The 25,303-nt window shown below is 45.1% G+C and overlaps 1 protein-coding gene across 2 annotated transcripts in view; it reads right to left on the minus strand.

Moving 5' to 3' along the window:
* The window catches only part of RAD54L2 (RAD54 like 2), a 95,297-nt gene that overhangs the window by 49,881 nt on the left and 20,113 nt on the right, over positions 1–25,303 (minus strand). For both annotated transcript variants that reach the window (XM_066351058.1, XM_066351059.1), the window contains exon 2: positions 6,621–6,813. In XM_066351058.1, coding sequence (XP_066207155.1) covers positions 6,621–6,759 — 139 coding nt within the window. In that variant the 5' untranslated portion in view covers positions 6,760–6,813. The remainder of the gene's footprint in view (positions 1–6,620; positions 6,814–25,303) is intronic.

The following is a 25,303-nucleotide window of genomic DNA, read 5'->3' on the forward strand; positions in this document are numbered from 1 at the left end:
ATGCTTAGGGCCTTTGCTGACTGCTAGTCCACAGCCCTCTCCGCCCACCAATTCCTCCCTCAGACCTCCTCCACCCATACCCCCTCTGCTCCAGCTCTCTAGCCTCAGAAGCACGGCGCTGTCAAGGGCCTCTGAGCCTTTGCTCATGCTGTGTCCCTGCTTCCCTGTCTCTTCATCTCAGTGATGTGTGAGATGCTCATGACTTAATTCTAACTCAGACCCTCTTTCGGGTCTCTGCGTAAAGGTTGGCCTCCAGAAAACCTCTTCTAAGATTTTCCCTTTTTATTTCAGCATGTGCCCAACATGCTAAGCTTCAATGCATGTGGAAAGAAAGTTAATCGCTGCTGCTCTCTCTCTCAGTATGCTCTTTGGGGAACTTTGGGCAAACCAGGCACGTCTGGCTTCTATATTCTAAATTGGACCAAAGACCACTGGAAGCCTTCAGAAGATAATTCAGAAACACTTTAAAACCTTCCCTGCAGGGTATGAATCCCGCTGTACCCCAGCCATGCCTAAGGCCACCCCACAACTGCTCTGGTCACTAGCTCTGCTCCCAGAAACCCTGGGGTCTAATCCACCAGTATCGCTTGTTATCTCTCAGCTGGTTTTACAGATACTAACTCATTCAGTCCTCAAAACAGCCCTATTAAGTCAATTAATACTATAATTATTCCCATTTTACAGATGAGGAAACTTGTCTCACAAAGCTATAGGAAGTAAAGACGGGATTTGAACCCTGTCAACCAGGTAGTTGATCCAGCTCCTAAGTTCATGCTCTTAGCTGCCACACTGTGCAGTCGCTTCTCTACCCCTATTTCCCAGAAAATCATGTGGGGAAAAAAGTAGAGTTCAGAGATAGAGCTACCTGTGTACTTTGCCTTGGTTTACAACAAAGGCTACAGAAAAAATGCAATGCAGAGTGCTGGATGAATTAGAAAATCATATTGGGGGAAAAAGAGATGAAATTTAACCCCTACCTTACACTGTAAAAAAATCAATTCCAGGTGCACCATAGACCTAAATGAAGATAAAAACATTAGAGCTCTAGAAGAGGAGAATATCTTCATGACCTTGGGGGAGACAAAGATTTCTTAAATATGGCATAAAAAGCACTAAATAAAAAGGGGAAAATAATAAATTTGATTCCTTAAAATCTACTAATCATGCTTTTTAAAAAAGCATAAAACTGCAAAAAAAAAAACCACAATTAAGAGGATTAAAAAAATCAAACAATATAGTAGGGAAAGACGTGTGTGTGTGTACCTAATGAAAGACTCATATTCAGATATAAAGAAGTACTTTACAGATGTAAATCAATAAGAAATGGGTGGAAGAAAAGAATAAAGGTAAAAAAAATGTGCCCAGCCATGTCACAAAAGTGCAAACAGTCATAAAGCACACAGACAAGGGCTCAACATCTTGCGCAACCAGGGAAATACAAATTAAACCCATAGTCAGAAACGCCCACTTGATGGGTTACTGGGAGGAAGTGTTAAAGGTCCTACAAAGTCACTCTGAATAACGGAGTCAACACAGGACATGCTTTCCGGATGCAGATTTACAAAGCACTCTTCTGTCCCCAGCTGGTTTTTGACCTTTGTGTTTCTAAGCCTGGCACACAGAAAGGAAGAACAGAAACTGGTATCAAAATTGGCACAACTTAAATTTCTAACAAGAGGTCATTCTAAACTTTGACTTAGGCTACTCTGAAAGATCAGTCCAATACTCACAGTGAGTCTGAAACAGCACCTGTAAGAACCCAGGCAAATAAACCCCAGGTTCCAGGTGTATCTCAACCCACAACCACTGGACCTACATGCTTAGGCCCCTGCCTATCTCATCCCAGACTACATTGCCCTTTGCTCTCTATACTCCAGCTGTCATGGCCTCTACCTTTATTTTTAATTTTTTAAATTTTTCTATTGCCTGACCAGGCAGTAGCACAGTAGATAGAGCATCAAAGTGGGACGTGTAGGACCCGGGTTCAAGACCCCGAGGTCGCCAGCTTAAGCATGGGCTCATTGGGTTTGAGCAATGCTCACCAGCTTGAGCCCAAGTTCACTGGCTCGAGCAAGGGGTCACTCAGTCTGCTGTAGCCCCCTGGTCAAGGCACATATGAGAAATCAATCAATAGACAACTAAGGAACCGCAACGAAGAATTGATGTTTCTCATCTCCCTTCCTGTCTGTCCCTATCTGTCCCTCTCTCTAACTCTCTCTGTCTCTGCCACACACACATATACACACAAAATTTTTTTTTTCTATTGCCCTGGCCGGATGGCTTGTTTGGTTAGAGCATTGTCCCAAAGTACAGAGGTTGATGGTTCGATCTCCGGTCAGGGCACATACAGGAGTGGTTCCATGTTCCTGTCTCTCTCCCCCTGCCGCTCTCTCTAAAAACAAAAAGAAAAACAAAAAAACACTGTCTTCATCCCACTTTTTTAAAAGACCCAAGTCATGGTGCTATTATTCCCCAACAGCCAAGGCCTCCCTGGTCTATCACAGCCAGTTCTCAGACTAACATCCTATCAGTCAACGTTCAAAGGTCAAGAGGGAGACAACCCCCAACTTAACACAGCAAAGTTAAAACTCCATTTAATGGCCCTACTGACTCCCCATCCTACTCCTCCCACCTTTGTAAAGGTTTCATCATCCTCCCAGGCAGGACCCATTCCACCTGTTTCAACCTGCCTCCCATAGCCACTCCGTCACCAAGTCCTGTAAAGATAATCAAGTAGGAGAAAATGTGTCAGAATGCTTGTGAAGGGACAGAGCTAGTACTTAGAGGGATATTTATATATAGTTTCAAATGCTTATACTGGGGGGGGAGACTAAAATGAGCTAAGCATGTTCTTAAAGAAGTTTGAAAGTAATGTAAAATAAACCCAAAAGAAGGAATACTGTCAAGTAGACATTACAAAGAAAACAAACACAATAGAGGGGATCACCAAGGCCAAAAGACAGTCCTTTGTAAAGTTACAAAGATTGTTCAGATGTTTCTGTAAACTATGACGAAGCAATATAAAAGTGAACTACTGTCAGTCAATAGAGGAAACAAAATAAAAAGAGGTAAAGTAGCCTGACTGGTGGTGGCGCAATGGAGAGAGAATTGACCTGAAACACCAAGGTCCCAGGTTTGAAACCCCAAGGTCACCAGTTTGAACACAGGCTCATCTGGATTGAGGGTGGAATCGAAATGATCCCATGGTCACTGGCTTGAGCACAAAGGTCGCTGGCATGAGCACAAAGGTCACTGGCTCAGCCTGAGCCCCCCGTCCCGGTCAAGGCATATATGAGAAGCAATCAATGAGCAGCTAACAAGAGCCACAACTATGAGCTGATGCTTCTCATCTCTCTCCCTTCCTGCCTCTCTCTCTCCAAATAAATAAATACATATATGATACATACATAAAAACTGTTGAAGCAATAGTTTTCTTTACAAAAGCGTTTCTCAACCTCGGCAGTACTGACATTTTTGGCTAGATGACTGTAGGAGGGGTTTTTCTATGCAATGTAGGATGTTTTTAGCAGCTTCTCTGCTCTACCCACAAGGTGCCAGAAGCAATAATCCTTAGGACATTGTAAATCGTCCCCCACAAGGTAAAATCATCCCTGGTTAAGAACCACTGCTCCAAGAAAACAAAAGGGCCACTTCACACTACACCAGCTAAGACTAGATTATTCATAGCTATTCCAAATTTAAGAGTAGCTGGCTGCTCTGCCTACTAGGACTATGGGATGACTAGCAGGCCAAGGCAGCAAAGGCAAGATGGAAGCAGGAGGCAGGCCTCAGATGGTTCAGCAGAACTGCAACCAGTGTTCACGCTGGGAGGACCACAAGAGCTGCTAGAGCTGACACAGGGGCAGAGTTGCCACAAGTAACAAAGGTATCGCTTTCACTGGGGCTATGGGTTTGCAGAGCTCTTACACTCTAGTGAAACACAAAAGTGGTCCTTGAATCAAACCCCAGTCACACACCCCAGCAGAGCAGGAGCAGGAGACAGTCCCTAGGGACTTTTATTTTCTTTTTTAAGATTTTATTTATTGATTTTAGAGAGAGGAGAGAAAAAGGAAGGGGGAGGGACACAGGAAGCATCAACTCACAGCAGCAGTTGCTTCTGATATGTGTCTTGACTGGACAAGCCTGGGGTTTCGAACCGGTAACCTTAGCATTCCAGGTAGACACTCTATCCACTGTGCCACCACAGGTCAGGCCCTTATGGAACATATTTTATCACTCTGAACTTCATAAGCGATGAAAATAAATCATTTCAAATTAAAAAAAAAAATTATTTCACCTGAGAATTGTATAAATATTCTTTCCAAAACATTCCAACTGCACAGCTACACTATTCTGAGATAAATCACAAATAAATCCTTGCCACTTCTAAATAAATAATAGTATAATCCCCAGACGCAGATAATTTTGAACAATTAAGAATCTGACAAGGCCTGACCTGTGGTGACGCAGTGGATAAAGTGTCAACCTGGAACACTGAGGTCACTGGTTCGAAACCCTGGGCTTGCCTGGTCAAGGCACATAAGGGAGTTGATGCTTCCTGCTCTTCCCCCTTCCCCCCCTCCCCAATAAATAAAATCTTAAAAAAATTAAAAATCTGACAAGAAAAGAATTCCAAGAATCCAGGAGGGAAGACAATATACTCACTATTATACTCACTAACAGAACCTAAAACCCAATCTAAACCTGACAAGAGTTCTATGGGTATCTGAAAATATAATTCTGAGAATGAAAATGATAAAAAGGAAAAAGTCATAAAAAGTGATGCAGACTCTTGGGGACTTGAACACCAACCACCTTAGGAACTACGCAGGCCGAGCAAGACAACAGACTAGTGCACCCCCACATCCCTCTCTTCCGCTATTTCCACTTTACAGGAAGGGGGTGCAGAAGCAGCTGGGGGGGGGCTCCAACTGAATAAGCTAGCAGTGGGCAGCGGATGATGCTGCCAGGAAAAATAAATGAAGGAAAGCTGACCCCTGAGCCACAGGGCAGCTGTTAGGAGGAATAAGAACTAAGGGCAGGGCCCTGGCCGGTTGGCTCAGTGGTAGAGCGTCGGCCTGGCGTGCAGAAGTCCTGGGTTCAATTCCCGGCCAGGGCACACAGGAGAAGCGCCCATCTGCTTCTCCACCCCTCCCCCTCTCCTTCCTCTCTGTCTCTCTCTTCCCCTCCCGCAGCAAGGCTCCATTGGAGCAAACATGGCCCGGGCGCTGGGGATGGCTCCTTGGCCTCTGCCCCAGGCGTTGGAGTGGCTCTGGTCGCAACAGAGCAACGCCCCGGAGGGGCAGAGCATCGCCCCCTGGTGGGCAGAGCATCGCCCCCTGGTGGGTGTGCCGGGTGGATCCTGGTCGGGCGCATGCGGGAGTCTGTCTGACTGTCTCTCCCCGTTTCCAGCTTCAGAAAAATACAAAACAAACAAACAAACAAAAAAAAACAACTAAGGGCAGTAACTCTGGCGAAGAAAGAGGACCAGCGTTCATCCTCCCGGATTCTGGAGAAGGGCAGGAGCGCGTTCTCCTGGTCTCCTTCAGATCCAAGCAATGATGATCTGAAACAAGACGCGTTCTACTACAGTGTCTGTTAGAAAGAGACAAAACCTTTATTCCTCAGTTAACAGGACGCATACCAACAACTAAATCCTAAATGACGACAGGTTAGAATTGAGAAGCCCTGAGCCTGTGCAGATGACCTAGCTGAAGATGAAAAGAAAAAGTCCGGTGCCAGTTTAATAAGTTGGGGTAAGGGAAGGGGTGAGCCGAGCAAACCAAACAGGAGTGCAGAGGGGGCCTACCAGCTTTGGAGGGGCAGTTCTCTCCCAGTAGGGGCATTTACAGTCACTGAGAGGGCCTGGGGGGCAGAGCAGCACTGCAGAAGACGCACGAAGCTCACTGCAGTGGGGAGCCTACCTGAAAATCCCTTCCCAGGCGATCCCCACATGTACACACAAGCAGAACTGTGAGTACAATTTCAGGAAACTCACAGACCACTCACAGCTGCGCCCATGTCTACCTACGGCCACCTCATGGGTTCATGACCCTGGGCCTCAATGTGTGGTCACAGGGACCCTGCCACTGACTCTTCCAAGACTTAGGCAAGTACGTTCCATTCTCAAATCTTTGGGCCTGAGTCTGCATATCAACCAAAGTCAAACTAAATAAGGCTTCGTCTGGGTAGCTCAGTTGGTTAGAATGTCGTCTCAATATGCCAAGGTTGCGGGTTCGATCCCCAGTCAGGGCACATACAAGAATCAAGCAATGAATGCAGAATAAGTGGAACAACAAATCGATGTTTCTCCCTCTCTCAATCTTAGTAGCTCGCTCTCTCTCCCTTCTTCTCTCTCTAAAAATCAAATAAATATAACTTTTTTAAAAAGAAAAGATGAGCTAACTACTGCAAGTGCTAAGGGTCCTTTCAGCACTAAAGCAAGGCTCATGCAGAACAATCCATTGCCTGAGAGGGAGCATACGAGTTCATTATTGCTGTGCTTCCGTCTGTCCTCTCACAATGGCTGACCTAAGAAGTCCAACTGCAAACACCAGGCTCAGCCAGCAGACTTCCGTTAGCAGATAAGACAAACTCTGTCACTCATTAGAGCCACTCACCGTCCAGCAGGTCCTCCTCGTCATCCCTGCTGCGCTCCTCCACTGCCACCTCCTCCTCCTCCTCCTCCTCTTCCGCATCCTCCAGCTCAACGTCCGGGTCCAGGTCTGGGTCGCTCCCTGAGGCGGATTCGTCTGACATGGCTCCCAGAGGTGCTCAGTGGGCATTACCGACTCATGGTCCACTGCAGGGGTCCTGGGAAGAGGACAAGAGGCACCGGAATGACCAGGGCTTCACTTAGGAGCGTCAGTCTTTCAAAGACAGATGCCATGGAGGAACTGCCTGGAGGACGTCTAAGCAGGGAAGTTAACCACACCCAAACCTCACCCTTCCCCACAGGTACACTGGCCCTGAGCCCTGACCTCTCCCTATACATACACACTCCTACGGCTAGTTTGTCTCAGGCACTAGCTAGGCTTTGGGGACACAGTAACAAAGCAGCACTAAGCATGCTGGGGAGTGCTGGAGCATGGTGTGTGTCAGAAGAAGCTGCTATTTTACACTGGGGGGCGGGGGGACGGCAGGGAACTTGTCATTGAACAGAGGTCAGAACGAAGAGGGAGCCAGCCACACAGCCATCAGGAAGGACAGTGTTCCAGGCAGACTGGGCAGCACAAGCAGAGCCCTGGAGCTGGGGCAACAGGCTGTGCTCAGGAAGCAGGGGGTGGGGGTCCTGCCCAGAACAGGCCAGCACCCTGCCCTGGAGCCCCAAGAGCACAGCCCCCTCTCCCGTCACCTACAGGAAGAACAGTCCACCACACTGTCACTCCTCTGGAGCATGAGAGCCCCAGGCTCCCTGCGGCTCAGAGTGACCATCTCCATCTCTGTTCTCAGGCTCTGCTCTACCTCTTGGCCCAGTTCCAGCTCCATTTCTTCCAAAAGCCCTTTGTCAACTGCCCCAGACTTCTGGGATCATGTTCCCTCTTCTGAACTCCATTAGCCATGTTGACCACGCTGACCTTCACTGAAGGCTTCAAAGGGCTATCTGGCCAAGTGCTCTGCCTTCTTCGGTTTCTCCTGACCCAACAGGAAACCCCTAAGAGCAGGATTTAGTTGTATCCTGAAGCTGGAAGTATGTCTGATTGAGATCGTTCATTCAATCTCATTCACTAGCTCGTTTGCTAATCTGCTCGACTACTTCTAATAGATGCAGGCCTGTGCATGTCTGTCTCTTTCTCTACTTTATTATTAGCTATAAAGGTCATTTCTTCTTGAGGGGGAAAAAATAAAGCAAAAGCTACATGTCTTGCTCTGGGATGAAGCAAATATAGCAAAATGTTAACATAAAGAACCACTGACCAATTATTTCAATTCTTCTGTATATTTCAAAATTTTAATAATATAACGTGAGGGAGGAACACAAGAGAACTAATCTTTTACAAAACAAACTGCTGCAGACAGCCACATCGACAATCAGGTCATCCTAAAATTCCTCCCAACTCCCAAAATAAAAACCTAAAACACAAGTCTCTAATTACTCAACACAAAAGACTATTTCAGAACTGAAATCTCTTATTAAGGTGCAGACACAATCTGAAACAGAACTTCTATGTTCTCCTAAACAGAAAGAGAAACAAAATGAAGCAAGATGGATCCTTCACAGTTTTGGAAAACCAGAAGTTAAGACTGCTCAGTTTACTAATTTTTTTTAAATTGACTTAGCAAGAGAAAAGGGAGGGTGGGGGGAGAGAGAGAGAGAAGAACATCCAGGTGTTCCTGCATGTGCCCTGAACAGGAATCAAACCAGCAACCTCTCCGCTTCGAAAGGATGCTGTAACCAACTGAGCTATCCAGCCAGGGCAGACTGCTCAGTTTAAAACCACAGGAATTATGAGTGCATATGTCCTGATGGGTCATGTACTTAGCCTCTCAAAACAATTGAAGCAATCTTTGTCCAGTGTATCCACACTGTATTCACCACCCACCTGTACTAGCCATACCGGTTATTAGATTGATTGTCGAGGTAGCCCAGTGCTTGCGTGCAAGTAACCCTTACAGTAGCCTAAAGCTATACGTCACAATGCCTATATCATTGACCCCACTTCATCTCCTCATATAGGCACGGTATCATTTCACATCACCACAAGAAGAGTGAGTACAGTAAGATATTTTGAGACTGCCTTCAAATAATTTTTATTACAGTATATTGTTATAATTGTTCTATTTCATAATTAGTTATTGTTGTTAATCTCTTAACTATGCCAGTCTCCTTGAAACTGCAGAAATATCTGTGCTGCTTTTCAGTGGCTTTCTGCATAGCCCATCTTATCTTGCTTCAGAACAAAGCAAATGACTTGAATAGAAAATGAGCTAAGTGTTTGGCTCAGTTCTGTCTTTCCCTCTCACCAGGAACATCATAAAATATTTGAACAGTCCATGCTATACTCAAGTAAAAAACTAAAAGATCAAGTTGATATATAAATGGTACATACAGGTTATTTTATAAATGTAATTAACCATCAAAGTCAAATTTTCTCAATGACTCAAGTTAAAACATTTGCAAAGTCAAATTTTTACTTTTACCACTGGATCTCTGCTATCCACACCCCCTTTAAAATGGTCAACGGCTGGCCCTGGCCGTGGCTCAGGGAATAAAGCATTGGCCTGGCATGCGGAGGTCCGGGGTTCAATCCCCGGTCAGGGCACACAGGAGAAGCGACCATCTGCTTCTCCACCCCTCCCATTCCTCTTCTCTTCCTCTTCCCCTCTCTCAGCCAGTGGCTCGACTGGTCCGAATGTCAGCCCCGGGAGAATAGCTTGGATGATTTGAGCACTGGCCCCGATGGTGGTTGCCAGGTGGATTCCGGTCGGGTGCATGAAGGAATCTGTCTATTTCTCCTCCACTCACTTAAAAAAAAAAAAGGCCAGTGGCTGAGGTTTCTTGTGTTCCCCCATCAAAGATCTGCTGGCTCAGTCCCTTCATCCAAGAGGTCACTGAGCAGGCTATCCCTGTGGTATCAATCCCAGGGGTTTGGAGTACATAGGAGTAAAGTTCTAGAAGGCCACTGCTAAGGGGAGCGAATGAAAGACACTTCATTCTCCATGGAGTCAGCAGGAAAAAAGGGGGTAGAGCTGTGGGGAGAGGGATGAGGAGGAGGAGAGGACAAACAATTGAGTGGGGAAGATAGGAACTAAATCAGGGATGACAGTTTGGTCTGAGAAGCCTGTGACATTGCCACTACTCCCCAGAAAAATCCAGGCTCTGAAAAATTCTCTCTGTGCATACACACATACACACACAACTTGTACATTAAAACATCAGATCAGTGTAATCTGAGTCAGGTGGTTAAAAAAAAAAAAGAAGAAAGGAAGTAAGGTTCCCAGATCTCTGAATACAGGGGATGAAACAAGAGTAAAAGCAATTCTGAGAAAATATGTTACCATTCAGCTTCTGGGCTCTGTATCTCTTTCCACACAGCTCTAACTTCTTAAAATGGGGTTTAAAGTGATAAGAGCTCACATGGCTGGCACATGGATGGCCCACTTTCCTAGGCTTCCTGGAGCCTAAGCCAGCCTGAGTCCAGCTCTGCCTAAAAGCAGGTCAGATTGATCTATTACAAGAAGACTGAAGAGGCCTGCAAAAAGACCAATCATGCGTGGAGTCCCGTCCCTCCAATGCCCCCACCACCACCACCTCTACGCCCCCTCACCAGTCTTTACCAAACCCCAAGCTCTCTGAGGCTCCTCCCTCTCCTAAGAATTCTTATGATCACAAAGCTCTGGAGCTCCGTCTGGGTGCCTTCAAACCCAGACAAACACAAGCTGTGCACAGAGGGGATGGTTTGCCCTTCAGAGCCCTGCAATCAGTAGGAAATTTGGTCAAGACTTCTCTCTGTATCTGTCAACCTAAACAAAAGACACAATCCTAAAAAGCTATATGTGAATAGCATTTCAACAAATCAAAGCTTTTAAAAATAAGACTACAGCCTGACTGGGCGGTGGTGCAGTGGATAGAGCATTGGACTGGAATGCGGAAGACCCAGGTTCGAGACCCCAAGGTCACCAGCTTGAGCGAGGGCTCATCTGGTTTGAGCAAAAGCTCACCAGCTTGAGCCCAAGGTCGCTAGCTCGAGCAAGGGGTTACTCGGTCTGCTGAAGGCCCGCGGTCAAGGCACATATGAAAAAGCAATCAATGAACAATTAAGGTGTTGCAACGCGCAACAAAAAACTAATGATTGATGCTTCTCATCTCTCCGTTTCTGTCTGTCCCTGTCTATCCCTCTCTCTGACTCTGTCTCTGTAAAAAAAAAAAAAAAAAAAAGACTACAGCAGGGGCCCCACATGAGTCATTCTATAATACAACTAATAACTAATTTTCTGAGTTGGTGCAGATCACTTTAGATTTCCAATTTTTTTAAATTAGCTATACATACACTGTTGTATAGTGTGGTCTTTCCTAAATTGATAAATACTACAAACAAAAGTTATAATGGATGACTATAATTTTTGTGAGATAAACTTTTATTTTCAAAATATTTTATAGGGCCTGACCAGGCAGTGGCGCAGTGGATAGAGCATAGAACTGGAACGTGGAGGACCCACGTTCGAGACCCCGAGGTCACTGGCTTGAGCACGGGCTCACCTGATTTGAGCAAGGCTCTCCAGCTTGAGCCCAAGGTTGCCGGCTTGAGCAAGGGGTTACTCATTCTGCTGTAGCCCCCTGGTCAAGGCACATATGAGAAAGCAATCAATGAACAACTAGGTGCTGCAAGGAAGAACTGATGCTTCTCATCTCTCTCCCTTCCTGTCTGTCTGTCCCTATCTGTCCTTCTCTGTCTGTCTCTCTCTCTCACATACACACACACAAGACAAAAAAATATTTTATAGGGGAAATATATTAATGTAACTGCATTTATAGGGTTACTCAAGTTTTTCACTTTGGCTTTGCCAGAGACTTGGGCACACGGTGTCCTTAGTTCCTTAAAGACATAGGTAAACTCTGGCTCCACTTCCCATAGTTCTAAAATGAATGGTAATGCTAATCAGGTGCAGAACCTTTATAAATTTTTTTTTAATTTTCATTTTATTTATTCATTTTTATTTTTATATATATTCTTTTTTTTTTTTTTTTTTTTTTTTGGTATTTTTCTGGAAACGGGGAGAGACAGTCAGACAGACTCCCGCATGCGCCCGACCAGGATCCACCCGGCACACCCACCAGGGGGCGATGCTCTGCCCCTCCAGGGCGTCGCTCTGTTGCGACCAGAGCCACTCTAGCGCCTGGGGCAGAGGCCAAGGAGCCATCCCCAGCGCCCGGGCCATCTTTGCTCCAATGGAGCCTCGGCTGCAGGAGGGGAAGAGAGACACAGAGAGGAAGGAGAGGGAGAGGGGTGGAGAAGCAGATGGGCGCTTCTCCTGTGTGCCTTGGCCGGGAATCAAACCCGGGACTTCTGCACGCCAGGCTGACGCTCTACCACTGAGCCAACCAGCCAGGGCCTATTTATTCATTTTTAGAAAGGAGAGAGAGAGAGAGGGAGAGAGAGAAACAGAGAGAGAGAAGGGGGAGGAGCTGGAAGCATCAACTCCCATATGTGCCTTGACCAGGCAAGCCCAGGGTTTCGAACCGGCGACCTCAGCATTTCCAGGTCGACGCTTTATCCACTGCGCCACCACAGGTCAGGCCGGGTGCAGAACCTTTAAGACATCTGTGGGACAGTACAAAATTATTTGGTCTATGCCCCTAGTTCCTGGCAAAGCTTCCAAAACCAGAGGAATTTTCTGAGTGATGGGAATGTCTTTTGTTACCCATATCAAGACCCTTTTGATCATAGCCAAATTTATGCTAATGAGGGACTTAGGGTAGGGCCAGTAATAGCCTCAGGATAGGAATGGTAGTCAGAAAGACCAAGTGACTAAAAGGTTGGAACTTTTCAGCCCTACCCACCAACCTTCAAGATCTGAGCAGAAAGCTGGAGATTAAGTTTTTTTTTTTTGGTTTTTTTTTTTGGTTGTTTGTTTTTTTTTTACAGAAAAGATGGGTATAGGGCAGTAGTCCTCAACCTTTTTTGGGCCACGGACCAGTTTAATGTCAGAAAATATTTTCACGAACCAGCCTTTAGGGTGGGATGGATAAATATATCACGTGACCGAGACAAGAGTCAAGAGTGAGTCTTAGACAGATGTAACAGAGGGAATCTGGTAATTTATAAAAATAAAACATCGTTCAGTCTTAAATATAAATAAAACAGAAATAATGTAAGTTATTTATTCTTTCTCTGTGGACTGGTACCAAATGGCCCACGGACTGGTACCGGTCCGCGACTGAGAGCCCAGATCACTGCAGCCTTATCATATTTATTGGTCCTGGGTTCAGGTACATGGAGATTAAGTTCTAAAAAAAAAAGCTTTTGAACACTGAGATTCAGAGCATTTCTGGGTCAGTGAACACAGAGATGCTAGATGGGTGACACCCCTGGAAAACGCGCTGAAGCCCAAGCCACCCTTCCTGCCCTCCGTTCCTCACCCTATGCCTCTCCTCCACTTGGTTGTTCCTGCATTATCCTTTAAAATAACATAAGTAAAGGATGTTCCTAAGTTCTATGAGTTGTCCTTGCAAATTCTTGAACTTTAGGAGAGGGGTCATGGGCACTCCTAATTTACGGGCAGTCAGTCAGAAGGATGCAAAGTCAAGAACTTGTGATTGGTGGCCCTGGCTGGTTGGCTCAGCGGTAGAGCGTCGGCCTGGCGTGTGGGGGACCCGGGTTCGATTCCCGGCCAGGGCACATAGGAGAAGCGCCCATTTGCTTCTCCACCCCCACCCCCTCCTTCCTCTCTGTCTCTCTCTTCCCCTCCCGCAGCCAAGGCTCCATTGGAGCAAAGATGGCCCGGGTGCTGGGGATGGCTCCTTGGCCTCTGCCCCAGGCGCTAGAGTGGCTCTGGTCGCGGCAGAGCGATCCCCTGGAGGGGCAGAGCATCCCCCCCTGGTGGGCAGAGCGTCGCCCCTGGTGGGTGTGCCGGGTGGATCCCGGTCGGGCGCATGCGGGAGTCTGTCTGACTGTCTCTCCCCGTTTCCAGCTTCGGAAAAATACAAAAAAAAAAAAAAAAAGAACTTGTGATTGGCATCCGAAGTAGGGGCAATCCTGTGGGACTGAGTCCTTGCCCTTTAGAGTCTGCGGTAATTCTGGGTAGTTAGTGTCAGAACTTAATTATTGAACATCCAGTCAATACTGAGGAATCAAAGAACTGATTATTGATACTGCAAAACATTCAAGTGCCACCCTGGCCAGGCAGCTCTGGTGATCCAATCCCCCATCAGGGCACATACTAGAATCAACAATGAATGCACAGAGGTGGAACAACAAATGGATGTTCCTCTCTCTTCTCCGCCCTCTCTCTCTGAAATCAATCAATAAAAAAAATTTTAAATCCCAGTGCAACAAAGATTTAAGTGGCAAATCACAGTAAAAAGTTTATACCTGCAGCTTGGCCTGCGGTGGCGCAGTGGATAGAGCATCAACCTGGGATGCTGAGGTCCCAGGTTCAAAACCCCGAGGTTGCCAGCTTCAGTGTGCGCTTATCTGACTTGAGTATGGGATCATCGACATGACCCCATGGTCTCTGGCTTGAAGCTCAAGGTCACTGGCTTGAGCAAGGGTCACTGGCTTGAGCCCCACGGTCAAGGCACGTATGAGAAGCAATCAATGAACAACTAAAGTGATGCAACTATGAGTTGATGTTTCTCACCTCTCTCCTTTCCTCTCTCTAAAAAAAAAAAAAAGGATAAGAGTCCTAGGACTAACTATGCACACTCCACAATATATGGCAAATAATTCTCTAAGAACTGTCTCAGATTAGAGAAGACAATGTAATGTGGGATCCCAGGTTAGATCCTGGACCAGGGGAAGAAAATAGTTCTAAAGAGTCAGTACTGAGGACAATAGTTGATGCAACTGAATATGGACTATGGATTAAATAATAGTAATTTAATCAATATTATATTTCCTGATTTTGAAAACTGTTGTATAGTTATGCAAAAAAATGGCCTTAGGCATTAAACAATAATGTATAAATATTTTGTGGAAATAAATAAACAAACTTCTAAAAGACAGTTAACAAGGAAGAGAATATAATTATCTGTTCCTAGTTCTCCAAAGATTTAAACCAGGGGTCCCCAAACTATAGCCCGCGGGCCGAATGTGGCCCCCTGAGGCCATTTATCCAGCCCCCGCCGCACTTCCAGAAGGGGCACCTCTTTCATTGGTGGTCAGTAAGAGGAGCACAGGATGCATCCTGGAGTACTGTATGTGGTGGTGCCACAAAGCACGCCTCACAGCTCTGGAAGCACGTCATATCACTTGTTAGGGCTAGCAGTGACAAATATGGAACCGGACATTTGACCATCTCATTAGCCAAAAGCAGGCTCATAGTTCCCATTGAAATACTGGTCAGTTTGTTGATTTAAATTTACTTGTTCTTTATTTTGAATATTGTATTTGTTCCCGTTTTGTTTTTTTACTTTAAAATAAGATATGTGCAGTGTGCATAGGGATTTGTTCATAGTTTTTCTTATAGTCTGGCCCTCCAACGGTCTGAGGGACAGTGAACTGGCCCCCTGTGTAAAAAGTTTGGGACCTGACCTGTGGTGGCGCAGTGGATAAAGCGTCAACCTGGAAACGCTGAGGTTGCCGGTTCAAAACCCTGGGCTTGCCTGGTCAAGGCACATATGGGAGTTGAGGCTTCCAGCTCCTCCCCCCTTCTCTCTCTCTCTCTCTCTCCCTCTCCCCTCTCTATAATGAATAAATAAAAAAAATCTTAAAAAAAAAAAGATTCAGTTTAAAAAAATAAAAAAATAAAATAAAAAGTTTGGGGACCCCTGATTTAAACACTTAAGGAATACAAAAATATCTTATTTCAAGGTACAGAACTGAAACATTACCTAGCTGACTATCCTCTCTAGTTAATTAGTAACAAACTTACTTTACTTTAAAACACAGTAACTTAATGTTAAAATGGCTAAGTAAGCCTCCCAGCATCTCCAAGTGAGACAGGATGTCCTCTTACTAGGGGGCAGGTCTCTCTCACTGCTCCCCTGAGCCCAGCAGGAACTGGAACCATCTCTGAGGCAAGTCTCACTTGGGTTCCCTCTGGAAGGCTCGAGGTCTGATCAATGTCATAAACAAACAGCACCCCACAGGCAGGTAGAAATTAGATTCACCAGCTTGCCCTCCCTTCTTTGTGTAGATGTGGCCCAGTTCTGAACAGTCTTCTAAGGAAACTTATGTAATCTATCCTAGATTAACATTTCACTGTTACTTTATGACCAAGGTTATTCAACCTGTACCCAGTTATTAGGCTAACACACACACACACACACACACACACACACACACACACTTCAGCATTGTATAAATAGCTTAAGACTCATACCACTAATCAGAGTTACTTAAGTAAACTTGCCCTATAAAACTCTCTGTAGTCTAACATAAACACTGAAGAAAACAGTGACATCTGAATATTAGCAAAGATAACTGGGAAAGTGTACACTTGACCCAGAGCCAATACAGTGAAGTGAAAAAGCCTTCTTCTTTCAAACTAATAATCCTATAATTGATCCCGGGGAAACCATATGGCGTCTGGAAAAAACTCTGGGCTATAGAATTTGCACGTAAGATGAGGATATGCAGGAAGATCTCACTTCTGTAAACAGAAAATAATAATGGGTGTTAACCCTTGGGAAGAAGGGCCAGCTGTCAGAATGGAACATGGCCTGTGTGTGTGCCACAGATAAATAAAGATGCTATTCCATGGAGACAAGGCCAAACTTTATTACATCAAATGGGAGGTACAGAGACCAAAATACTCACACATGAACCTTATGGTCAGGAGAAACTGTCATGGTAGAGGGGATGAAGGGCAAAGGCTGAGATGAAGTAAAAGCCTGAAGAAATATTTTAAAGAGCTCTGGCTGGATAGCTCAGTTGGTTAGAGCACTGTCTCAAAGCACATAGGTTGCTGGTTTGATCTCCAGTCAGGGCACTTACAAGAACAGACCAATGTTCCTGTCTCTTTCTCGTCCTCTCTCTTTCTCTCTTTAAAATCAATAAAATAAGCCTGACCTGCGGTGGCGCAGTGGGTAAAAGCATCAACCTGGAACACTGAGGTCGCCAGTTCAAAACCCTGGGCTTTCTTGGTCAAGGCACATATGGGAGTTGATGCTTTCTGCTACTCCCTCCCTTCTCTCTCTGTCTCTGTCTCTCTCTCTCCTCTCTCTAAAATGAATAAATTTAAAAAATCTAAAAATAATTAAATAAAAATAATAAAAAAATGTGGTTTTAAAAGATCAATAAAATAAACATTAAAAAAAAGAAATATTTAAAATAAGAGTGTCTTATTTTGGAGAAAGCATGATCAAAGGAAAAGGCAGAAAGGCTAGTGATTATTCAGTGCAAAGCCTAAGTACTTCCCATGATAAAGACGCCATGCCAGGCACTGTACAAACACTGTAGAGGCACTGTAGGGGAGATACAAATACAGGCCTCAAGAAAACCCAAAAGTGGAACACTGAGGCTGCCGGTTCAAAACCCTGGTCTTGCCTGGTCAAGGCACATACGGGAGTTGATGTTTTCTGCTCCTCCCCCCTTCTCTCTCTGTCTCTCTCTCTCCTCCCTCTCTAAAATGAATAAATAAAATACTAAAAAAAAATAAATTAAAAAAAAAGAAAGAAAGAAAATCCAAAAGGAAAGCAAGAAGCCATAAGACCATCTAACTCCAAAACAGAAACAAGCAACAGGCCTTGGCCTATTGGCTCAGTGGATAGAGCATCAGCCTGGTGTGCAGACATCCTGGGTACAATCCCTGGTGTACACGTGAGAAGTGACCATCTGCTTCTCCCCTCCCTCTCCATCTTCTCTCTCTCTCTTCCCCTCCAGCGGTTCAAGCACTAGCCCCAGGCGCTGAGGATAGCTTGGATGATTCGAGCATCGAGTTGCTGGGTAGATCCTGGTCAGGGTACATGCAGGAGTCTGTCTCTCTATCTCCCTTCCTTTCACTTAAAAAACAAAAAACATGGCCCTGGCTGGTTGGCTCAGTGGTAGAGTGTTGGCCTGGCATGTGGAAGTCCCAGGTTCAAGTCCCAGCCAGGGCACACAGGAGAAGCATCCATGTGCTTTTCCACCCTTCCCCCTCTCCTTTCTCTCTCTCTCTCTCTCTCTCTCTCTCTCTCTCTCTCTCTCTTCCCCTCCCACAGCCAAGGCTCCATTGGAGCAAAGTTGGCCCGGGCACTGAGGATGGCTCCGTGGCCTCTGCCTCAGGCGCTAGGATGGCTCTGGTTACAACGGAACAACACCACACATGGATAGACCATCACCCCCTGGTGGGCTTCCTGGTTGGATCCCAGTCAGGTGCATGCAGGAGTCTGTCTCTCTGCTTCTCTGCTTCTCACTTCAAAAGAGAGAGAGAGAGAGAGAAAGAGAGAGAGAGAGAGAAAGAGAGAAGTAGGGGCCATGGATGGGTGTTAAGCAACTAATCTTGGCCCTGGCCAGTTCACTCAGTGGCAGAGTGTCGGCCTGGTGTGAGGATGTCCTAGGTTCGATTCCCGATCTGGATACACAGGAGAAATGCCCATCTGCTTCTCCACCCCTTTCCCTTCTCTATCTCCCCCCCTCTTCCCCCCTGCAGCCATGGCTCAAGTGGAGTGAGTTGGCCCGGGCACTGAGGATGGCTCCATAGCCTCCCCCCCTCAGGCGTTAAGAAGAGCTCGGTTGCTGAGCAATGGAGCCACACCCCAGATAGGCAGAGCATCACTCCCTAGTGGGTTTACCGGGTAGATCCCAGTCTGGGTGCATGCAAGTCTGTCTCTCTGCCTCCCCTCCTCTTACTGAATAAAAAAGAAAAAGGTCCTAACCTCAATCAGAAAAGATCTGAGACTGCAGCAATTCAATATTTTAGATATTCCTGAAGCTCAATCCTGTCAATTTATGTAGGTTCGCCAAAGCAACTGAGACGGGCAATTAGCCTGGGTGGTGTACAGGAGTGAGAAGGCCACTCTGCTCTCATCTCTAGACACTGCCTTCAGTAGTACTCTCATCAACCAACTGGGAAGAAATGAAGCTCCCTCCTTTGAATCTGTAGGAAGAAATCAATCACATGATCCTCAAATGAAAAGCTCTTTCTTAGCAGCATCCTATCATAAACATATAAATAACACGCAATACATGCCTTCCTTCAAGCTGTGCCTGTCCACTTTTTACTCCTTTTCCATATTATTCCCCCATTATAATGTCACACCTGGCATAGCTTCTTCAACAAGCTATATCTGGTTTAGCCAAGAAACCAATACATATACTTTATTGCAGTGTTTTTTCAACCATCAGTGGGTGCTGGTCCACTAGAAATTCCGAGCCAGTCTGCGAAAGGGTTAACCACCCTGATGTTGTATGAAGGTTATGTACCCAACAATCTCAGTAAAATTCGCTTATGCTCAGGGTGATTTCTGCCTCAGTGGTCTCCAAAATAATTCTTTTATTTTCACTGGCCCGCACGTGTAAAAAGATAGAAAACCACGGCTTTACTGAATGCTAATAGTATCAGCCTCTTCTTTAGAGGGTTAAAGGAAAGGGCAGACTCCAAGAGTCCTTCTTATCCTATTTCTAGCCCCTCTATTTCTAACTCCTCACTCTGTGTTTATATTTGGTTAGGTACCCTACCTAGATAACACATCTCCCATCTTCAGTTATACGTAACGGAGGACCCCAAACCTATTGTATTCTGCCAACTGTAACCACACTGGGCATTTGCTGATTTTCTGTGTAAGGCAGATATGTTGCTACATTGCTTCAGTGCTTTGGGGAAGATACTCCTGGCCTGTGGATTCCCTAAGTCTTTACCAGGCTCTTTCAGCAGCTTCAGACCCTTCAGAAGGCTCATATATACAGTGTATACAACACACTAACACCAGGATAAGGGTGCTATGGCCAGCTGACTCAAACCCTGAAAAGTCCATTAGCAGCGGAATCAATTATGTAATTTTGCTATCCAAAAGTTGTCTCCCTCTGGGTTGCCTCTAAACTTGACAAGAAGTAACAGATTTTTAAGATTTGAAAATAACCACAGCATGTTTAGGGGATTGAGAGGAACTTCAGTGAAATGAAAGAGATCATGATCTATGGAGGACAAGCTGATACTCTGAACACTGTACCAGCCAGTAACTAATCCTCCCATACCTGGGCCTTTTCCAGAGTCGGGGGAGTCAACACTTGCATTACCTGCAGACTTAGCAATCAGTTAAACTCATGAAAAGTACAACCAAATGCTTAGCACAGAAAATAGTTCAAAAGAAATAAATTCTTCTCAGCAAAATGATAAAGCACAAGCCATGGTATTATTACATTCTAATTATATTTGAGAAACTCTCGGGGTGGGGGGAGTTGAGACCTTAGCTCAGGGGTCAGGAACCTATGGCTCGCGAGCCAGATGTGGCTCTTTTGATGGCTGCACCTGGCTCTGACAAATCTTTAATGAAAAAAATAATAATGTTAAAAATATAAAACATTTTCATATATTACAATCCATTCATTTCCTACTGCTCATGTTCATGGTTGCAGGTGGCTGGAGCCAATCACAGCTGTCCTCTGGGACAACACCAAATTTTTATTGGATAATGCATAACATACACGGATCGTTGTATGGCTCTCACGGAATTACATTTTACAATATGTGGTGTTCATGACTCTCTCAGCCAAAAAGGTTCCTGAACCCTGCCTTAGCTTATAATAAACTGAGAGGTTCGTTTACTAAAATGCATGTTCTCTGTGCCTTGACTTGAAGAGGCTCTGAGATCTTGGATCAGGCTTTTCTTGAAGCTTCAGAGAAAGAAAAGAAGTGATGATTGAGAACCACTACTTGGAAAGTTCTTACATCACATGAAACCAAAGCCAATACTAAAGAATACAGCCTGCTAGGGTACTAGCCAACAAAGAATACTGACTACAGTAGAGGTCTAATTTTTAAAAGGAGGTGCCTGACCAGACGATGGCAGAGTGGATAGAGTGTTGGACTGGGATGTGGAGGACCCAGGTTTGAGACCCTGAGGTCACCAGCTTGAGCGCAGGCTCATCTGGTTTGAGCAAAAGCTCACCAGCTTGGACCCAAGATCGCTGGCTTGAGCAAGGGGTTACTCTGTCTGCTGTAGCCCCCAGTCAAGGCACATATGAGAAAGCAATCAATGAACAACTAAGGTGTTGCAATGAAAAACTGATGATTGATGCTTCTCATCTCTCTCCGTTCTTGTCTATCTGTCCCTATCTATCCCTCTCTCTGACTCTGTCTCTAAAAAAAATATTTTTTTAAAAAAAGGAGGAAAAAGATGGTTTACATAGATAGTTCTAACATGACCAAGTGTCAAAAATCAGAAAAACCTAAGGCTGTGTTTTAAATATGTTACATCCCTCAGGTACCTACTCCAAGTTATTTTGTTGTTGTTGTTGTTGTTTTTTACAGAGACAGTGAGAGTCAGAGAGAGGGATAGACAGACAGGAATGGAGAGAGATGAGAAGCATCAATCATCGGTTTTCGTTGCGACACCTTAGTTGTTCATTGATTGCTTTCTCATATGTGCCTTGACCGCGGGCCTTCAGCAGACTGAGTAACCCCTTGCTCAAGCCAGTGAGCTTGGGTCCAAGCTGGTGAGCTTTGCTCAAACCATATGAGCCCGCGCTCAAACTGGCGAACTCGGGGTCTCAAACCTGGTTCCTTCTGCATCCCAGTCCAACGCTCTATCCACTGTGCCACCGCCTGGTCAGGCTCCAAGTTATTAAAATTAACAAAACAGCTCATCACTGTGGAAGTTCTGGTAGTCTCTGGAATGTCTTCCTAGAGTAACATCTCCAAATATTATGTTCAGCTCAACAAAACCTTATTAAATAACTGCCTTCTACTGAGGACACAAAGTAAAGAACAAACACAGGTCAAGTGTTAAGAGGAGTGTGACCCGAATTGAGTTTCTGTTTTGTTTTTAAGATTTTATTTATTGATTTTACAGATGAGCGTAGTGATGAGAGAGAAGCAGCAACTCACAGTTGTTTCACTTCAGTTGTTCATTGCTTGCTTGTCAGTATGTGCCCTGACCAGGCAAGCCCAGGGTTTCAAACCGATGACCTTCAGTGTTCTAGGTTGACATTCTATCCACTGCGCCACCACAGGCCAGGCCCAAAGTAAGTTTGAAAAAAGAGGAGAATACAAGTCATTGGCAGGAGCGGACAATGACAGGAGACTAGAAGCAGGGACTAGAGAAGACTAGGGAGGAGGCGGGAAGAGTTCAAGGATAAGGAACTCTAGGAATAATGACTCAGAGGCAAGAAAGACCAGAATGTGTTTAAGGAAATCCTGTAAGTTTGTATCACTGGAGCATAGAGTAGGAAGTAATAGGGGAAGAATAGAAAACAAGCCTGGAAAAGTAATGGGGCCAAGATCACTTTGCACCATGACAGCGTGCTAGGAAGACTGGATTTTATCCTACAAGGAAGATCAGAATGCCACGATCAGATCTCTCTTTTATAAAGATCACTTTGCACCCTGCTGGGACAGCTCAGATGGTTAGCGTACTGTTTTGTCCTGAAGCACAGAGGTTGCTGGTTCTATCCCTGGTCAGGGCACATACAGGAACAGATCGATGTTCCTCTCGCTCTCTCTTTTCCTCCCTCCCTTCCTCTCTCACTGAAATCAATAAAGTAAACATTAAAAAAAAAAAGATCACTCTGCACAAAGAATGTTGGGTAAAAGCACAGGGATATGCTGTTTCAAACTGAAAACAAATTCCAATTCACTTTTTCAGTGTAACACTTGGGTAAGTCACTTAGTATCTCCCAGCCAGTTTCCTCGCCTGTGAAATGGAGGTTCCACTGGCTTCAGAGACTATGGAAAGGATCAGCTGATGAGGGCACAGAAATATAAACTGTGCTATGATGACACACAGCTCAGTATTTAGCACCCTGAAAGTACTGAAAACATGGTCTGGAAGGAATATTTACTGTAAGAAATGTGGCAGATGGAATAAATGGAGACCAGAAACAGTAGCCAGTTAACAAGGCAGAGGAAAGGCCAGACTCGAGAACTACTTAGGAGGTAAAATAAACAAGGCTAGTGAAGTACTGTCCTCCAAGTCCCAACGGAAGAGTAAAAGACCCATGAGGTTTCTCGTCCAGGTTTCCCTACCCAGGGCCTAGGGTGCTGCTGTCCCCTCCGCCTCAGACAACAGACCAGGCTGGACAACGGATGGCACGTACCACCCAGCTTTTCCTATGCGCACTACTGAAGAAGCAACAGGTACATCACAGAATGGAAGCTCTTTGGTGTCAGAGACCCAGGTTAACAGCACCACTTGACTTGAACAAATTATTTACTTTTTCCTCCTCTGGGATAATGACAACGATACTTTAGGAGCTGTGAGGGTTCATGTAGCATATGACCTGGCAACATAATGAGCACTCAACAACGTAGCACAACACAAACAAATCCGACACAGACGTGACACTTATTTTACAGTATCGCTCATGAAAAAACAACAGCTTTATCACAGTTCCAGCCCATCTGGAACCCCTAGGAGCCGAAACAGCCCAGTACACACCAGTACGCTGGATCTCAGACAGGTAACTGATATTCTGTGTAGGGAGAGCCTGTTTTTATTCCAGCATGTGTGTAACACCTTTCACCATAATATGCACTATTTGGTTTCTAAACAAATAAAACTGGTTTCGGGGAGCTCATCTCTGGAGACAGCAGCTGGGATACTATATAGTTTCACCCAAAAGTTAAGTAAAATGTTGGCTCCAAGCCCAGAAAAAAGGCATTCCTCCCAGACAAAACTGGATCAACCAAGCCTACAAACAATGAGTGGAGAAAACAGCACAGAAGACATTGCACAGAGGCAGCCAGAATAACTCTCACCGAAAGGCCCGCCCCATCATCCAGAAGGGAACCAGGTAGAGCTTGAATGTACCGGTTCAGATCTAAAGCAGTCAGGTAAGGCAAACGTTAACTGAGTGTAAGATGCCAAAATCATTAAATGAAAAATATCTGGAACATGGGTATTCTTCCTGTTAAGGCAGAAAAAAGTTTTATGGAAGCAATAAGAACCAAATGCTCTACCCACATGAAGATTTAAGACTTCTTATGAGATATTAGGCAGCTGGTGACATAACCTGGGGAAGGAAGAATATCAGTGAAGCAAAATTTTAACACATTAAATGTGAAAGAGTTAGTTCCCACGGCAAAAAAAGGCTATTTTATTGATGCTATTTCAGATTTGACTTCTCACAAGGCATGCATTGACTGTATATTTCAAAAGACATTCTTTGTTACTTTCACTTATAAAATAGTAAGAGCCCTGAATCTTTAAGAGACAAAAACTTGCCAAATGTCTTTGAAATAGAATTATTCTTTAAGATGGTGCCATAGCACATGGTTTTTGTTTTTTTTTGGGGGGGGGGTTGTTGTTGTTTTTTTACAGAGACAGAGAGTCAGAGAGAGGGACAGATAGGAACAGAGAGAGATGAGAAGCATCAATCATCAGTTTTTTGTTGCGACACCTTAGTTTTTCATTGATTGCTTTCTCATATGTGCCTTGAGTCAGGAGGGCTACAGCAGACCGAGTAACCCCTTGCTCAAGCCAGCGACCATGGGTCCAAGCTGGTGAGCTTTGCTCAAACCAGATGAGCCCACGCTCAAGCTGGCTACCTCGGGGTCTCGAACCTGGGTCCTCCATATCCCAGGTCAATGCTCTATCCACTGCTCCACCGCCTGATCAGGCAGCACATGGTTTTGATTTTTTTTTTAAAAATCAAGCCTTTCTCTAAACATCTAAAATGTTTTTTTAATATTTAACCTAGGCCCTGGCCTGTTGGCTCAGCAGTAAAGCGTTGGCCCAGCGTGTGGAAGTCCCAGATTCAATTCCTTGTCAGGGCAAACAGGAGAAGCAACCATCTGCTTCTCCACCCTTCCCCCTTCTCTCTCTCTCTCTCCTCCTCCTCCTCCTCCTTCTCCCATAGCCATAGCTCAAACAGTTTGGGCAAGTCGGCCCCAGGCCCTGAGGATGGCCTGGTGGCCTCGCCTCAGGTGCTAAAATAGCTCAGCTGCTGAGTAACAGAGCAAAGGCCCCAGAGTTCAGAGAAGGAAACAACAGAGTCTGAGGCTTGGATGCTGTCAAAGGTTCCTTGGAGGAGTCAGACAAACCCTGAAGTAGGGCAGAGTTAGACAAATTGAGGAGGGGAGAAGAGGACGTTTCATACAGGAATCACGGTATGGATCTGAGGAGCGCAGAAAAGTACCAAGTTTTCTGGAAAGGGACAGAAAATGAATCACCAATCAATACTGATTAAGCATCTACTACTGACCAGTACTGGTAGGCAGTAAAGATAAGCAGATGAGAGGATCCTCCAGGAATCATCCAGTGGACCAACACAGATCTGTAAGCAATCTGATAAGTACAACAAATGACTAAGGTTCTTCCATCAACTGATGAATGGATAAACAAAATTTAGCATATCCATAGAATGAAATATTATTCAGCAATGAAAGTTAACAAAGTATTGATACATGCTACAATATGGACAATCTTTAAAAACATTATGTTGCCCTGGCTGGATAGCTTGGTTAGTTATAGAGCACCATTCCAATATGCAAAGGTTGTAGGTTCCATCCCTGGTCAGGGTACATACAGGAACAAATTGATGTTTCTGTCTCTCTCTCTCTC

This window comes from Saccopteryx leptura, chromosome 10 (genome assembly GCF_036850995.1).
Source record: "Saccopteryx leptura isolate mSacLep1 chromosome 10, mSacLep1_pri_phased_curated, whole genome shotgun sequence".
Taxonomy (NCBI): Eukaryota; Metazoa; Chordata; class Mammalia; order Chiroptera; family Emballonuridae; genus Saccopteryx; species Saccopteryx leptura.